General features: G+C 42.6%; 1 protein-coding gene across 2 annotated transcripts in view; it reads left to right on the forward strand.

The window, feature by feature from the left end:
* The first annotated feature begins 322 nt into the window (after window positions 1–322).
* kdm6al (lysine (K)-specific demethylase 6A, like) overlaps window positions 323–17,868 on the forward strand; it is a 29,518-nt gene continuing 11,972 nt past the window's right edge. The window contains exons 1-13 of one of the 2 annotated variants that reach the window (XM_073852096.1): window positions 323–747; window positions 869–932; window positions 5,659–5,767; window positions 5,872–5,921; window positions 8,091–8,149; window positions 8,453–8,573; window positions 9,168–9,222; window positions 11,193–11,227; window positions 11,639–11,732; window positions 12,255–12,381; window positions 12,476–12,574; window positions 16,496–16,715; window positions 17,068–17,202. In XM_073852096.1, coding sequence (XP_073708197.1) covers window positions 587–747; window positions 869–932; window positions 5,659–5,767; window positions 5,872–5,921; window positions 8,091–8,149; window positions 8,453–8,573; window positions 9,168–9,222; window positions 11,193–11,227; window positions 11,639–11,732; window positions 12,255–12,381; window positions 12,476–12,574; window positions 16,496–16,715; window positions 17,068–17,202 — 1,329 coding nt within the window. In that variant the 5' untranslated portion in view covers window positions 323–586. The remainder of the gene's footprint in view (window positions 748–868; window positions 933–5,658; window positions 5,768–5,871; window positions 5,922–8,090; window positions 8,150–8,452; window positions 8,574–9,167; window positions 9,223–11,192; window positions 11,228–11,638; window positions 11,733–12,254; window positions 12,382–12,475; window positions 12,575–16,495; window positions 16,716–17,067; window positions 17,203–17,868) is intronic. The other variant, XM_073852097.1, reaches the window with a different exon arrangement.

The raw sequence follows: 17,868 nt of genomic DNA on the forward strand, positions 1-17,868 counted from the left end.
TTACGAAAACCACACCTCTCTATTTGCATTTCATAACAACGCAAATGAGCCGCTCTGCGTCCAGTGTTTTGGGGAATCGCGTTCGCGCAAAGCCGCTCGCCGCCGAACTTCTCCACGTATCGCGTGAAACGCTCGGGCGTTTTGGGTCGCGCATTCGAGCGATCGTTACAGGAAACAAAATTACCTAAAGGATTGGACCACAACATTTTGGGACAAGGCCAGTGACGTGCTTGCGTTCTCGTCGGCGATTGGCTGTCGAGCCCGGGAGGGCGTGTCGACGGCGACGGCGTGGGTTCGCCTGTGTGACACAATTACAACAACTTTAATCTGGTGGCGAACACAACTTTGAGATTGTTTTATTACGTTCAGCGTTTTTAAGTGTGCACGGGCCGCAAGTCACGCATAAACATTGACCCGCCGCAGCAGCACACAGTTTATTCCTACAAAACAATGTGAGAGGACGAGCCACTGGAGGGCCAACTCACTTCATACGGGGGTTTAGAAACTCAAGCGCGTTTTACTGGAGAAAAGTTTGCGTTTATTGTGGCTTTTGGACGCACGGAGCTCGACTTCAAGGTGCGATTCCATGAAATCGTGCCGAGTGTCGCTCGCCGTCGCCGCTGCTCGACGCCTCAGCGCTGCTGGTGATGAGGAGAAGAAAATGGCGGCGGGAAAAGCGAGTGAACCCGAGGAGGACTCACCGCGGTTGAGCGCGCAGGAGAGCGACACTCTGGCCCGCATCGACAGGTCGGAACCGCCGCTCAGCGGAGCCCGCGGGCGTCTTTTGACTGCTTTTCATTGTTTCTGGCTGTGAGATGTGAGAGTTGATCCCGAGCCCTGTGTGTGTGTTTGTCTCTCTCGTTCGCAGCTCTCTGTTCGGATATCAGCGGCTTCATGAAGATGGCGCCAGCATGAAGGCCCTGCTCGTAAAGGTAAAGATGCGCGTTTAAACCAACGCATCGCACGCACGCTTCACAACTCACACGCACACAAGCGGTGCAAAATGACAGCGAGAGCCACGGTTTGCGAGCTGGAGGCTGTGCGCGATCTGGGTGTGAGTGCTGCGCGAGCGGCGACGCGTCCTTATTTTCTCCTCAGAGCTGCGCGGCTAACCGTTCAGTTAGCGCGCTCGATTTAACCCGTCCGCCGGTGCTGTACGAGCCTCTGCCCTCCGATTACACGACCGTCGTGCAGAAATCTTGGCCGCACGGAGAACTTTGCGAACTTAGCGGCCGCTCGGGCTGTGTGTCAGTGTCGCTGGAGCTCAGGCTCGTCGCAGCTGTTCGCGTGCGATTCACTGGGTTCGCAAACGCAGGTCAACGCGACGCGTACAGCAGCGCATCCCTAGCCTTGTGTGTGTTTATTCTGTAGCTTGTTTGTCGTCTGTGCAGACATGCGGGTGTCAGATGGGCTGCTGAGCTACAGCTCTTCAGTCACTGAACGTATGGTTTGAGGGTGAGTTCGGACACGCAGCCGCTCTCGGGCTTTATTTCCCTCAGTGATTGTGAGCTGAGCTCATCGAGACCGTGGCGTTCTTCAGCCGCGTCTGTCAAACGGCTCAGAGAAATAATCAGCCTCAGTTTTACTCAGAGACGTTGATTTGTGTGCGGTGGTAATGGCTGCTTGGGTCGGCCCAAGATGGCGGGGTGGGGAGGGGTGAGAGCGCGTTATAATGCAGAAAGAGAAGCGAATAACGCTGCAGAATGTGCAGCACGCTAACATGCTACAGCCGAGCCCCGCAGCCTTTCATTCGGAGCTCCGTGAAGGCTTGTGGGTAACTGGCCTCGTGTGAGAACACCTCCCTGTGTTGTGTTGTGTTGTGCAGTCCAGCAGCGACCTGTAGTGAACACTAGAGAGTGAACAAAGACTGAGTGCTGTCCTGCAGCTGATTCCAGACTCCTGGTCCAGTCAGAAACCCGCAGCACCCCGTCATGAGGGTCTGGAGCTGTTGACCGATCCGCTGCACTTTCTATTGCTTGCTGTGATGCCATGATGGACGCTTTCTGTTGCGTTCACCGTCAATAGTGATAGACCTGTACATCAGCTGATGTGTGTCCATATTCTGCTGTCATCCTTTGTATCGTATATCTGCTTCCGTACGTACGGCCCTTGACCTCTGGCAATTGGTGTCAGCGTTAACACCGCTCACAAGATGGTGAACTAATAATAAACATTCTGTGACTTTTGTTTTTCAGTGGAAATCAAATGAAGATACTAAAAGAATTTGTTTGTTTCCAAACAATATACATTACATATACAATAAATGAGATCTAATGTTGTTTTGCATTGTATGGCCAAAACGGATCAAACATCAGTCTTTTTTTTCCTCCATCATCATCATCGTCAGCAGCAGTATTGAGTGTTTCATCAGGTGTCGCTTTCCCATGCAGACATTTCCACCATTGCATTGTTCAGTCTTTATAATAATTGATTTAACTAGAGCGATTGTTGTTAATCTACAAAATTTGACTGTTTGTCTACTTGTATTGATGTTTGCACTGAAGCGTTCACAGTTGAGCGCATTTGTAGTTCACTAGAACACCGTCCAGATCAAGATCAGTTGTCTGTGATATAATATTGTTTTTTGCATTGTCTGTGTTACCGTTGTTGGCGTGATAAGGGCTCTTGTTTATTTTGAATTGCTTTCCATGTCTATGTGTGTTGGACTCTTATGGTGTCTTTTATTTTCTTGCAGCGTATCAATGGCTGATCAGTAAACACGCACGACTTTAGAAATACAGTGTTCAAATGTCCGTGTCTCCGTCCCAGATCTTTCTGATGTTAGGATCTGCAGTATATGTTCATGAAGGCAGGCCATCTAATTTAGCTAATTTATCTATTATTTATTCAAAATTGTCACAGTTTTTCTATAAGTTGCCTCAGATAGAGATTACACTTAATTTTACGTGCTTTATTTACTCTTCTGTGTTGGTGATTGAGAATGAAGTAAAACATTGAAAAGCTTAAAATTCCAAATCGTTAAAGAGTCAAACCTCATCTGAAAGGTTTATTAGGCTAAATGAATTCACACCGGTACAGCAGGTGGCGCTGCTCGAATGCGGGACGATCTGCGAAAGAAACCCAGTGATGCTGATCAAGCTGCTGTCGTGTGTTGGCTTTATGTCTGATCTGCACGAAGAGTGATATTTCAATGCTCAAACGGCTCCGTTTTAGACAGCGATGTGAATTGGACTGGGAACCTGTGGTTTCTGCTCAAGTTTCCTAGCACCATAAATGAGCCTAGAGTGAGAATACACGAACAGATGTTAATGCGGCGTTCCCGTGTTGTGGTGCTCACCGCCTGAACGGCGTCTCTCTATGGTTGTGATGTGGCTCTTTTAGGGTTAGGATCATTAGTCTTCAGGTCTAATTCTCTGATGGTTGGCTGTTATAATTGACCCGTGTCTCTCGTTGAATAACTGTTGATGTGTTTGAGCCCGTTATTGACTGGTGTATTTATTGTTTGTATGTAGTTCTTCAAAATAAAATAAAAATATTAGCTCACTGTTGCTCCCTAGAACACTTAATGAGCTCACCGAAATATAACGCGTGTATACTCTGTCAGCTTTTTTGCATTTTGCTCCTGGTTCTCATTAGTACTGATGAGCATGTTTTAAACCATAGTTTGATTTGTAGTTGACAAACTGACCCACACCTGAGCGGTTGAAATGTCGAATAACGGATTGAACGTTGAAGCGTCGTGTGTGTGGCCGTGTGCCGTTCTCTGCTTTTGTAGTGAGTTGTGTTGTTTTGTTGATGGTGCACCTGCTCTAATAGTTAGAGAGGTGTGTGTGTGTGTGTGTGTGTGTGTGTGTGTGTGTGTGTGTGTGTGCAGAAGGTGTTTCTTGTGGTCCACAGGCTCATAGGAGGACACTACGAGTGTCCTGCCAAACCAGCTTGAGGTCAGCCGGTGACTCGTGGGGAATGTTGGATCAGCGAGTTGCGCGGTGACGTCCGGCCGTGTCTGTGCTGAGCAGAACCGTAGTCAGCACACCAAAATAACAGCCGCATGAAACGCTCGAACCCACGCGTCATCCTCCACGTTTCTCTCATTACTGCTGTGATACGGAAGGCGTCTCGAGATCATAACGCAACTCTGCCAACTGACCTTTGGAGATCCTCGCTGTCTGAAGCGGGCTAAAGTTGTTGGCCGGGTTGATGTTTGTAGGTAAAGGACTCCTGCGTAGAGTTTTGTATCTGGTTAGGGTTGCGAGCCAAACGTTCATATTCTCTGCTTAAAGAGATGGTTCACCCAAAAATGGTCATTCTGTCCTCATGTCGTTCTATCCGTTATGACTTTATTTCTTCTGTGAAACACAAAGTAGATGAATATTTTGAAGTGTTTTAGTTGGCATTCTTCAAGGCATCTTCTATTTTGTGTTCTACAAAAGAAAGTAAGCCATCGAGGTTTGATGGACATGAGGGCGATGTAAATGATGTTAGAACGTGGTTAGTAACGTCTGAGTGAAGAGTAACAGGAACGGATGTGTGTTAGTCACAGACGCTGGGAAGCGGGTCTATTACCCATCAGCGGCTTGTTTTAACCTAGTTGACAAAATGCAGGTGATATCTCGTACCCCTGTGCATTAGTCAGACTAATTGAAATGCTTGTGTTTATTTGATGTGTTTTTGCTGTAATGTGCACATTCTGTCCATTGCCTCGATCTATTTTAGCTGTGTTTGAGATCATAAGCATCTGCTGAGCGTTATGTCTGATAAACAGAAGTCTAACCTGTTCACTTGTGTCACTTACATAATATGGAGACAGGCTTTTCCCCCAGTGAATTAAATATTGTGTGAGGTTTGTTTTAATCATGCTAATCTCATTTGTGATCGTAGACTGACTCGAACCACTGACTGACGTCACACTCACGGCTGTTTTCAGAAAGTAATGGTGTCATCTGTGTTAGTAAACGTCCAGATGTAAACAGTGGTCTATTAACTCACGTTCTCGATCTCACGTTCTGTCTGTTGTTCATGGATGTCGAGTGTTCAAACTCACGCATCTCAGGAAATAACCAAACGCCTGCCGGTTCAGTGAATGTTACTTCATCTGACATCCAGTTACTAGTTGGTGTGTGCTGTTATTGGCTGGATTCGTGATTCAGAGAGGAGGCTCAGATTCGGGCGTTCGGGTTATGGGGTTCGTGACGAGAGGACATTGTGTCCTAAACGTCATCTATGGAGTTTCCCAGAGCTAAAGAAAGTGTTTGAATGACAAGGAAATCTGAGCAGGTTAATCATTGACGGGTCGTGAATCTCCGTCTCCTGAGTCTCAGTAACCGATGATGCTGAAATAGAAACCGCTTTTCTAGTTTGTTTAATGGAGGTTGAAAATGATGGACAGGCCGACGTGAAACGCTCTACTCTGAGTGCTGCAGCGGCGTCACTAACCCTTTTCAAGATCTCTCTAGTGTCTATAGATGGTCTGAAGTGTCTTTGTTATCCTGGTCACTAGCGTCTTGTGAAATACTGAATTTCTCATCTTTTCCAATTAGAATATAACTGTAAAATGTAATGCCTCCTCTGTTTAGTTTTTTTTTTCTAAGACATGTATGCGTTTGTTTACATAACTTGTGAAATGGATATTTGATGAATTCCTATCTTTTTTTGTTTTTGTGTGAAATGCTAACGTTGAATGTGTGTTTTCTCGCACAGGCTGTTCGCTGCTATGAGTCTCTCATCCTGAAAGCTGAAGGAAAAGTGGACCCCGAGTTCTTCTGCCAGCTGGGTCATTTCAACCTCTTACTGGAGGAGTATCCGAAAGGTGCCGTGAAGCTCTTCACACGCCGCATGCTCTTTACTGATCCACAAACATGACCGAAACCTCTGAGGAGCTTCACGTAACACGCGTGTCTTTTTGTGTTGCAGCGTTATCGGCGTACCAGCGGTACTACAGTTTACAATCAGACTACTGGAAGGTAAGCTGATGATGACAATCATATGTATGTTTGTGTTTGTGTGTGTGAGCTCAGGACATCATGGTCCTCCCTCAGGTCCAGTGGTCAAACTGTTTAGTTCAGCTGAAGTTAACTAGCTGAATGCTGTTAGAGGACAGAGTTTGCACATGCTGTCTGTACATCAAAAAATGAAGTGTTTAAATATAAGTTCTCCTTATATATTGGTTTCCTCTTCATGATTTTAGAGACTTTAGGTTTTGTGAAAGTGATTGTTTTGAGTGTGTGTTGATTGACGGTTGTTGTGGGATCTTCCTGTGTGTTTCGGGTGGTTTTCACTAGGGCTGCGCGATATTGGTGTTGGATATTGCGATAACGATTATTTCTTGCGATTTTAAATTTCCCAAGAGAAAAGCTTTAATAATTATTATTATCTATTTTTTAAAATCTTTTATATATAAAATAAACAGGTAATAGATATTCTTCTGTCATCCGAATTAAATCTAATTCAGGCTAAAAAAAAAAATATTATGTCAAGGAAGTTTTTGACTTTAAAACACTATGAATGACTTAACCTCAGCAGATATTCTGATTTCTGGTTTGCTGTTACCATAGACCTGCAAGCACAAAATGAATTGCTTTCAAACGTTACTTTTTACTTACATGTAAGAGCATCTTTTAAACTAAATATTTTTGCCTTGCCTGATTTTTTTTTTTTTTTTTTTAATAAAACATATTATTAAACAATTTTATTAAAATTACTATTAAACTTCAAAAAGTTAGGAGCATCTTTTTAGTAATGCACTGATCTTTTTATTCTTCATGGCTGATTCCAATTGCCAGGCAAATCAAATGGGCTGTTTCTGAAAGCCTCAGAATCAATTTTTTAAAAATTACAGCATAAATAACAAAAAATAGACAAATGCAGCGATGTTCAAAGTAGACTACTCTTTCAATATTCAAAGTGCAAATAGAGACTGAATTTTTTCAAGTATGATGCAGAGTTATAGACAACTTCACAACTTATTATAGCCCGCATTCTAATAACAGCGTAGATATTTTATCTAGCCTAATTTGCGTGCATTGGGGAGTCGCTCTCTAAACGTGAGGTATTAAAATTGCTTTTAAATGCGCGTAGCCTACGCGTTTTACTTTTGGTTTCGTTTTAAGGATCGCCCGAATCTTTCGGCAGTGCATAGCATGCACTCTGCAATACAAGAGATTACTTTAACAAACCATTTGAAAGTCGGAGGACACCAACAGGATTTTGAAAAGCGTGTCCCCAGTGGAAAATACTCCCCTTCGTGAGTGGAACTCGGTCGCTGAGTCGTCATCTGCTGTGAATGTATGCCGCGTTGTATAGAACCTTTTTACTGTCCACAATCAAAAATCGTCATACCACACACCCCTAATTGCAATGCAGTTTGTGCAAATCCGGAACAGAGGTTTCAGAAAAAATCGTCCGGTTCCTAGTTCAGCGGTGCGCATTGTCGTCAGTGACAGGAAGACGGCTAATATCTCAAATCTTCATTAAAGGTAACAATACTGATTAAGTTTAAATGGTTATGTAATGTTGGAGAGAACGGCGAACGCATCAGCTCACAGCAGTCTGTGCAGTAGTTAGGTTAGCGAAAGTTTTGTTAAGAAATGAAACTAGGTCGCACCACAACAATTTCTCGCACAAATGCTCCCAAATATAATTTGAGGTTGTGCAGATTAAGTTTTGGGAGCATAAACGGTGGCAATTTTGATTCCTGTACAGTTCTTTTTAGGCAAAAGTTCAGCGCTGCTGTCATTTTCTCCCTTCATACTGCTGCCGTATTTATTTTTCATCCTCTGCTCTGAGCCACCAGGTTCACCTGTTCATCCGTTCTAGCCAATAGCATTATAGCACCTACTTGCAGGTGGGTATAAAGATAGTAAGCCCCCATCTGTTTGGTCAAATGAGGACAACCTACGCATGCAACGCACAAATGTTTGGCACATAAATTAAATGTCAATTATCGCAACTCTCTGCGATACTGATATCGCGTATACTAATATCGCGATAACGATAATTTTTCGATATATCGTGCAGCCCTAGTTTTCACTTTGACTGATCCGGTCAGTGTGTCGATCTCGTTGAATGTGGATGTCTGATAATTTTTGCTCTGCTGAACTGAATCTCAAACACTCTGTCCTCTCTTCCTCTAGAATGCTGCCTTTTTGTACGGCCTCGGGATGGTTTACTTCCATTACAATGCATTTCAGTGGTGAGTATCTGCGCAAGATAACGTGACGAAAGGTTTGCGCGCCTCGTTTCGGCCGCTGGTGTGACGAGGTTAACGAGCTCAGATGGTCGGGGGGGGGTGGACTGTTTCCATGGCGATATTCAGGCCCCTCCGCATGTCGGCTGATTCTGGGAGATTCCTCACATTTTAATCCACACACAACGACGGGTTTACCTGCCGTCAGTAAATTCTGTCTTATTCGGTAGCGCTGTTACGCGCCGACGTGACCCTAGCACTTTGTGTGGTTCAGGAATGAGTTTTTAATTGCGGTTTGTTTGCTCTCAGGGCGATCAAGGCGTTTCAGGAGGTGCTGTACATCGACCCCGGCTTCTCTCGCGCTAAAGAGATTCATCTGCGCCTCGGCCTGATGTTCAAAGTCAACACGGACTACGAGTCGAGCCTAAAGGTACGACACGAGCGTCACGCTGCTTTCAAAGACGTGTGGTGTATGTGCAGTGCTTTCTCGGTGGTGTTTGTGATTTTCTGTGATTTACATAAACATCTACAAACTCTATCAGGTTAGCTCATCACGGCATCTTCGGTCAGTCATCCTGACGTGATCTCTGACGCGTCAACAAATGTGAACGACGTGAATGCGTTGACGGACCGTGAATGTGCTTGAGTTATAATGTCTCATTTAGATGGAGGTCTGCATCAGAACAGCTGCTGTCAGTCTAGACGGCCATTGTGCTTCAGACCTGATCTTTATAGGAGACACTGAATAGGGACAGCACATTTAGTATTTTAAGAATTTGTCATTTATTTATACTGTAACAGTCGTTTTAAACGTTTGATTGAAATTTGACTGTTTTCTTGAATGTAAGTTTAGGTTTGGTGGATGGGTTTGTGCTCTTTGATTTGCTTTAATGAACTGCAGTCTGCGCAGTCTTTAATTTTGTAAGGCATTTAAAGAGTCTTCATGAATTGTTAACATGTCAGTCTGGTAATGAGAGATGTGAGAGGTCATTGAGAGATGCTTTGGTCTCCTGTGTGTCTGCAGCACTTTCAGCTGGCGCTCATCGACTCCAATCACTGCACTTTGTCCAAATCTGAGAGTAAGTGCCGCACCAACATCCCAATGTCATGCCACCGTTACACACATCTGAGTAAACAAACACATCTCACGTCTGATTAGAGACTGTTATCAGTTTAGCACACACATGCTGAATAATTATTATTAGTCTGTGTCGAATCAGTCCTCACTAGTACGGATGCCGTTCACACTATTAGCACAAAGTACTGCAGGTGTGTAAGTGCAGCTTCGCTCCCGACGCGGATGATTCTGGAGGAGCGAGTGCTGCTGTGATCAGACTGACCGTTTTCACCTGCTGAGCCATAAAACAGCTTGAGAACACACAGATGTAGCTTATTTAAACTCTTTAACTTTTAATGCTGACTTTGACTCTGAATGAAAAATCACGCTTCTGTTTACAGCAGTTAATATCGTCACTTTGTTTTATTCTCAAATTCATATTGCCTGTGACCGGTAGCCTAGGAAACAGCAATAGCAGCCTCTGCTGGCGTAGTGTTTGTGATATTTCTCTCCTTCTCTCACTCACTCTCCAGGGTTTCCGCGGGGTCTTAAAAAGTCTAAAATTTAAAAATCAAAATTTTAGGCCTTAAAAAGTCTTAAATTCGCTGTTCTAGGTCTTAAATAATTTTACACAGGTCTTATTTTTCCGATGTCCATGTAACGCTACCTCTAATATTCATTTAAATTATCTTTTTGTTGTTTCCGTGGTGTTGTAGTTCTTTATTTCACAATTCCAAATATAATTTGCTGTATTTAAACTACAAATGAGACCAGCATGCAATAGCCAATCAGCTTTCTGTTATTGGCGCGAGTCTCTCTCGGATTGTACCGCAGAAGGAAAATGGATTTAACTTTTTAGCTATGGGGAAGTGCAAGTTTAGCGATACTTAGCTTGAAAAAACTGAATATAGGGCTTGGCTAAGGCCAGTTGCTAACAGCTAGATTTTTTAAAAAGAGGTAAAAATTTCAAATGTATAGTTTATTTATAACATGATATAGTTCAGTAATATACCAAGTGAGCTTTTTGCTGAGAATTCTCACAATTACAAATGTTACATTAATTTTAGCTCAATAAAAAAGTAGTTAGTCAAGTAGTTACTAGTAGCAACATTAGCAGAAGCATTCTCCTAGCAACGTTTTGCTATGATTCAGCGTTTTGATCGAATCAGTTGAAATAACTCGCTCATGAAGTGACTTACCGCCACCTGCTGGTAGTTTAGTGTGTTTAAAAGTATGCCTCCACACACCCAACATTTCTAATGTATATATTTATAAATCAATAAATGTATTTAAAACATTAGTCTCACTTTTAATTTTGCAGTGTAAATTATGTAATCTCACTGCTAACAGCCATTTAGAATTTATTGATAAATTCATAAAATAAATTTCAAAGGTACGCATACATTTCAAAAGTAAAAAAAAAGGCCTTTATAAAGGTAAATCAAATATGCAGATTTAAGATGTAAAAGCTAATAGAGCACTGATGAAAATATTGCTTCAGAATTTTTTTTTTACATCAGATATTTCTAGTGGTACTTTTATGGGGATATTTTGTGTGGAATAGTATCTGCTGATATGAAAAGTTCACTGTATATCGTAGTAATAAATTTAATTTATGACAGCCATGAAATTGTTTACTTTTTACATTAAACACATTAAATATTACATATATGCAAGTAATATAATATCTATTTCCATTACAGGTTCGGTCTTAAATTTCATATAAGGTGGTATTAAAAAGTCTTAAATTTCACTTGTTCATATCTGCAGAAACCCTGCTCTCTCACTCACTCTCTCTCTCTCACACACACACACACACACACACACACACACACACACACACACACGGTCAGGGATGTGAAGGGCCATCTCACCTCTATCTGAGCGTGTCATTGGACAAAAGAGGATGTTTTTTACCAGAATCATTCAAACAAAAAGTTTGCTGTTCTGAATTTGCTGCTAATTGTTTTCTTTGTGTTTCTGTGTTTGTAGTTCAGTTTCACATCGCGCATTTATACGAGATTCAGGTGAGTCCTTCAATGATGTCTCTTGTATGTACGCACGTATAAACTAGTTCTGCTTGTCATTGATGGTAATGCATGAGATCGTGTTTGTGAAGGGGATGTTAGAGCTCAACGTTCGGGTCGTGTTACCATAGCAACCGGAGCGGGGTTGCCGAGGCATCCCTCCTTTCTGAACGTTCACCCAGGTTTCACGTAACACCAAAGATTTGTCATGTAGACGTCAGAACAAATGCCGTTAGTGAGGGGTTTTGTTTCAGTCTGTGTTTGTGATGCTCTGACTGAGCCACCAAAGCAGCAATGGATGGCTGCAGCGAACCATCGAGTGTGATTGTAGATGCTAAGAGAGACTGTGCGTGTTTACCGCTCTGTTCACGTACACTGACGAATGTCCTGTCTGGTTGTGTTGCGTCACAGAAGAGATACCGCGCGGCCAAAGAGGCCTATGAGAGTCTCCTGCAGACGGAGGATTTACCTACGCAGGTGAAGGCGGCGACCTTACAGCAGCTGGGTAAGAACATCCGAACGCTGACTGCACATGACACATCATGAACACCTGTGTTTGCTGATCTTGTGTGCTTGGACGCCTCATCTCTGCCGAAAACAATCTCAGCTTGTCCGGTGCTGGAATAAATGTTAAAATAAACCGTCGAATACAGTCTCATGTCCACATAAACCTAGAAGCTCGACTGAAGTGCACAGATACCAGGAAGAGACGTGACAAAACTGTCCTTAAAGCTAAAGCTGTTTGTCTGGAGCAAAATCATCAGTGACACATAACCAGCGGTTCATTCACCTACGAGTCGAGAAGGTCGTTGTTTGCTTTTGAACTGAAACCGCTTTACTAAAAACATGTGCTCGACTGTTCTGCTGTAAACGCATCACTGAACGCTCGGTTTTGGGGAACGAGTCTAAATTGTTTTCTGTGGCAGTCCGTAGATTAGTTAAGCAGAGTTTCACCAGGTATTCTGCATCTGTCGGCCGTATGCGGTTTTATTCCGTCTGTCTGAAAGCGTCTCTCGATGTCTGTCAGGCTGGATGCATCATACGGTGGAGCAGCTGGGAGATAAAGCTAATAAGGACAGCTACGCTATCCAGTGTCTCCAGAAATCGCTTGAAGTCGATCCGAACTCTGGCCAGTCCTGGTATTTCCTCGGCAGGTCAGTCACACGTCTGTGCACGCGCTAAATTTGTTTGCTCGCCGATTAGTGCCGTTTGTGCAAATTTTGTATTGACACTTTTTGCTCTCTGCAGGTGCTACTCCAGTATTGGGAAGGTCCAGGATGCGTTCATTTCATACAGACAGTCCATAGACAAATCAGAAGCCAGTGCGGACACGTGGTGCTCGATAGGGTACGTATTTGTCAAATCAGATGAGAAATCAATGGCACAAAAATCTAAGGTGTGCATGGAAAGTTGATGTAAATCATTACTCTCCTTCATGTCGCTTTTTAAAGGGCTCACTGGGTGCTCAAGTTGATTATTTAGGGTCTTAATGAAAAGTCTCAATGGTAGTGTAAAACACAATTTTTACCTGGTCAAAAACAACCTATTTCGTTGCATGTATCTTTAAATGCTAATGAACTCTGCTCACCCCGCCTCTCTCTTCTGTGGGGTGATGAGCCGTTCTCTGAGGCGGAAGGAAATGATGACTGCTGTGTTCATTATTATGTCCGACAACAGAGCACCTCAATCGCTTAGGAGACGTTCTTGTCTACTCTGCTCTAGCGTCAAAACAATAGCGGACTGTTTACATCTCACTCAGGGTCTGTGATAAATACCAGTGTCTGTCAACAATTGTGGGAGGGGCCTTGGCCTCTGTGATGTCACACAGCCAGAATCTGAGAAAAGGGGTTATTATGTATGGGGATTTTTAAAAAAACAGTAGGTGGAGTTTTATCATTATAGGGTGGTTGTGTACACGCCAACACACATTTCAGTTTAAACAACATGTAAAAGTGAAGTTTGCATCTGATGACCCCTTTAAAGGTGAAATTTGGCATGTGTCTCAAGCTGGAAGCGTCCTAACTGGATGTGATTAGTTCCCTGCCACACAAAATATAATGTTTTTTTTACAGGTTACAAATTACAAGCAGTTGCACATCATAAATAAATGAAACGCAGATAAAAATTTAACAATGCGTTAGATTTTTAGGTTTATATGTGTTCAGAAATGAATGAAATGTAAAATAACGTTGCATATGCGTCACTATATAAAATAAATATAGATTAAACATTGCTAAATTTACAGAGTAATTCACTCAAGAACAGTGAGTTTTTGTAATACCATTAAAGGTGCCATAGAATGTAAAACTGTATTTACCTTGGCATAGTTGAATAATAACAGTTGTGTACATGGACATGACCTACCATGAGTCTCAAACACCATCGTTTCCTCCTCCTTTTATAAATCTGGTGTTTGCAAAAGACCACTGAAAATAGGCTAATCCTAACATAGCAGCGACTTTTACGCAATAGTCACGATCGTTAATAGTTATGTCCCCAACATTTGCATCGCCCAATCATCAGAAGTTCTTCGGGTAGGCTATTGTGAAAAAAAACAAAGCGACACTCAGAAAGGCAAGGAAAATAAATAAGGCGATCTAATAAAATAACGATGGCAAACGATTTACAGATCCTGAGCATCACTAACAAGCATCTAAACTTGTGTTAAGTACTGCCGCTGTAGTATAACGTTACACAGAGCACGTGTGATCACAAAAGTAAAATGATTGTGCATTCAAAACGGCAGTTTCAATAACCCGCATATTAATAGCGACTCCAGCTCCGTGATTAAATATATATTTTCCTCCATATGCGAGCTACTGAATGAGCTGCTTTGGGAAATAGCCAATCAGAGCAGAGCTCGTCATTATTATTCATGAACCTTCCAAATAAGGCAATAACAGAGCATTTAATTCTAGGGGCAAATCCTAGGGTTGTAATCGGAGCTGTAAAACAGTTTCTGGAGAATTTTTGCCCTTTCCTATGCCATATACATTCTCTATACAGAGTACTTCAGCAGGTCAGCGAGCGCTATCGTCTGAGTTGCCTAGTCTGCTGTTGTTTTTGATGTCGCGGGTTGAAGCGACCCCGAGGGTTTGCAGCAGGCGGGGATTATGCTAATGTGTTATCGAGTGACAAATCAGTAACTGGCAAAAGATTAGAAAACTTAAGGCGTTTCGACTCTTTCTTTTGAGAGACAATATCTTTATGTATAATGCACTTTTTGATTAACAACTTTGCAGACTGTTTACTATGAAGGATAGCTACATTACAAACTGCAAAAGAGATTTTTTGCAAAACCCATATGACCTGCTCTTTAAATATATTTGTTCTGAGTTTGTCGCACCACAGAAGAATGTGCAATTAACTACCCAGCCAATTTTGAATGATTAAAAAAAGCTGCAAAGTAAATATATAAGTTATCAAAATATTGAAAAAACAAGCTGTATTCTCTGCTCTCAAACACTGGGAGTGTGTCCTCAGTCAGTGCTGAAACCACAGCCAATCGCAGGAAAGCTGCCGCCTCTCTCCACTGTCAAATAGCTAAAATGCATTTACACTGCAAAGGGAAAACTAGCAAACTGTAGGCTGTAGTAGCTAACGGTAATGACAGTAACTCTGGACTGAGCGGGTGAACCACTGATGCCAGTGTGCTCTAGTTATTAGTGTTAGGGCAGGGGCTATGTTCAGTGCCTCTACTGATCCAAAGAAACTCATTTCATGACTACTAAATTTATAGTACTAAATTGGCATTTTTGTGCCGTTGAATGCTTAATCACTTTTTTTTTTTTTTTGTACATATATCTGGTTAATCCCATAATGTGTATAGGATGTATTGGGTTTGAGTTAATTAACCTGCTATCAAAGTGTTTTTTTTTTTTCTCCTGTATTTTCATCAGTAAGTCTTATTTAAAAAAAAAAAATGGAACTGACATTTTTACCAATTATTTAATTGACGAGATTACCAGGACATTGGGTGTTAATCTCGTCAGTGATCAATGCTTTCCGCTATCTTTGAGTTGTGGTGGAGATGTGACTAGGGATGGGTACCGAAACCCAGTACTTTATCGGTACCGGTGGCAAATTATAAGAGACCGAAGTATCGATAAGCTCTGACGTTAACGGTTCTGCTGTCGGTACTGGAGAAATAAAAAAAAATAATAAATGTCCTATTTATTATTGCTAAGTAAACATTGCATAGCATATTTCACCTCACCAGCCTTTTGTAATTTGCGATAATATTCGTTATTCGCCTGCATTGCCGTTATTTGCTATCTCACGCACGAAATGTAGTCTAGTCTGATCCGCAGTACACAGAGCTCGCGCTTATGGAGTGACGATGGCGGAGAGCGCCGAACGATCTAAAGTATGGTTACACTTCACTTGTGTGAACACGGACAATGCTCGTTGCATCAAGTGCAACAAGATTTTCGCTTGTAAAGGCGGAAACACAAGCAATTTATCAAAACATCTAGCCAAAGTGCGCAGAAATGCAAAGTTTTCGACTGCCTAGCTTCTACTTCATCCTCCGTCTCCTCAGGTATGCATGCTATGTTAAAATAACGACATAAACATCACATAAGGTCTCTCTAAATCAGTATTATAATTTTAATAATTTAATATTCAGATACCTATAACCTACATATAGGCTAAATATTTAGAATATTTTTATGCAGTAGCCTAAATAAATATGAAACATTAAAATGCCTTTATAGTACTGCTTTTACAAATAGATAAATAATAATAAACTATGCTAAGAAATTATAGAGCAGAGCCTGCCTAAAAATTAATATGTAGTTAAATCATTGTATATTCATTTACAAGAAAATTGTGTTTGTTTATTTGTTTTACAATCATTGGTTTTGTTTGTGTAACAGATATTTGCTCAAACATTGGTGTTTGCTAAGCTATAGATAATTATTTTACATTTAAAAAAAGTGTTGTGTTTCTGTTCTCAATTTGTTTCAGTTTTTTTTTTTATTAAAAACACAACAAAAAGTACCGATAAGAGTACCGTTGATGTACCGAAATGATAAGTGGTATCGATAGAAGTAGTAATACCGTTAAAACCTTAACGATACCCATCCCTAGATGTGACTTAAATGTGGGTCTGTTGGAAGACTAGTAGTGCAGCACATGAGTTTTAGTACTATGATTCTTTCAAAACGATTCTTTTGTTCCGTAATAACGCGACGTGAGGATGAGTAAACGATGAGGCGACTGTGGTTTCTGTCCCGCCGCCGCATGATGTCCCTTCTGCTCTCGTAGCGTGCTGTATCAGCAGCAGAATCAGCCCATGGACGCGTTGCAGGCGTACATCTGTGCCGTGCAGCTGGATCACAGTCACGCCGCGGCCTGGATGGATCTGGGCACGCTCTACGAGTCCTGCAACCAGCCGCAGGATGCCATCAAGTGCTACATCAACGCCACGCGCAGCAAGGTCTGCACCAACACGGCTGCGCTGGCGGCCCGCATCAAATACCTGCAGGTAAGTGTGACGCGCGCACGTCCCGCCGACCGAGCCGCGTAACCCACGCTAGAGCGCTTCTACGGCGGGTCTACGGCGCTCGGCTCGGCCTCTGTACGTGGGTCTCCCTACATGTCGCATTTGTTCTGAATATGTTCAGTTAATTTGTGTCACAATCAGATTTCTTTCACCTTCATTCTTCGTTTGTATGCGTGAGTCTTTGGAGCTAGAAATACTTGATTCAGATGAGGCCAACTTGACCCTTAAATCTAGACTGGTTTGGCATCAGGCCGCACTGCTCTCTGTTTGAACTGTTCCGCCGCACGACCTCAGATGGCTGTTTACATGTCTTTTTCACGCGTTTTCATCCTAGGCTCAGTTCTGTAACCTCCAACACAATAGTCTACAGAGTAAAAGTAAAATGCTTCCTAGTATTGAGGAAGCCTGGAGCCTCCCAATCCCAGCAGAGCTAACGTCCAGACAGGGTGTCCAGAGCACAGGCCAGCAGGTGAGACCAGATAGACACACACGCTTTGACATCTCACCCTTAGAAATGCCCCTCTATGCACACGCACACGCACACACGCACACGCACACACACACACACACACACACACACACACACACACACACACACACACACACACACACACACACACACACACACACGGCTCATCTGGTGAAACCACGCTCCTGCTCTCCACATCGCCTGTTCATTGTGGCATGATATCGATTGGATTACACAAAGAGTATGTTGGGATTGGAAGTATTTTTGGGGTTCGTTCAGTTAAAACATCCAGAAAGTGTCTGTTTTTCGACAGCGAGCCGATCGGTAGCGTGGTTTCTGTATGTGAGCTTCAGTAGTGTAGCTCTGCACAATCGCACCTGGGTCAAAAATGAGTTTGATGCTTGTTTTAATGTCTCTTCAATTGGCTGTAGGTTCAACACAAGTATAGGCGTCTCATCTTGCTGTTTTTCACCCAGAGTTGTGTTTGTGCTGTAGTTTTTAGTCCTGTAGTCATTGTGCCCTCTAGTGTTGCAGTTCCACACCAAACACTGACGCAGTCCGGCTGTAGTAGTTACTAGTCGAGTGAGTGTGTGTGTGTGTGTATGTGTGTGCGTGTGTGTGTTCATGACAGTACAATGAGACGTGTTTTTGTCTCTCATTGATACT

The sequence above is a fragment of the Garra rufa genome, chromosome 12 (assembly GCF_049309525.1).
Source record: "Garra rufa chromosome 12, GarRuf1.0, whole genome shotgun sequence".
Classification (NCBI taxonomy): domain Eukaryota; kingdom Metazoa; phylum Chordata; class Actinopteri; order Cypriniformes; family Cyprinidae; genus Garra; species Garra rufa.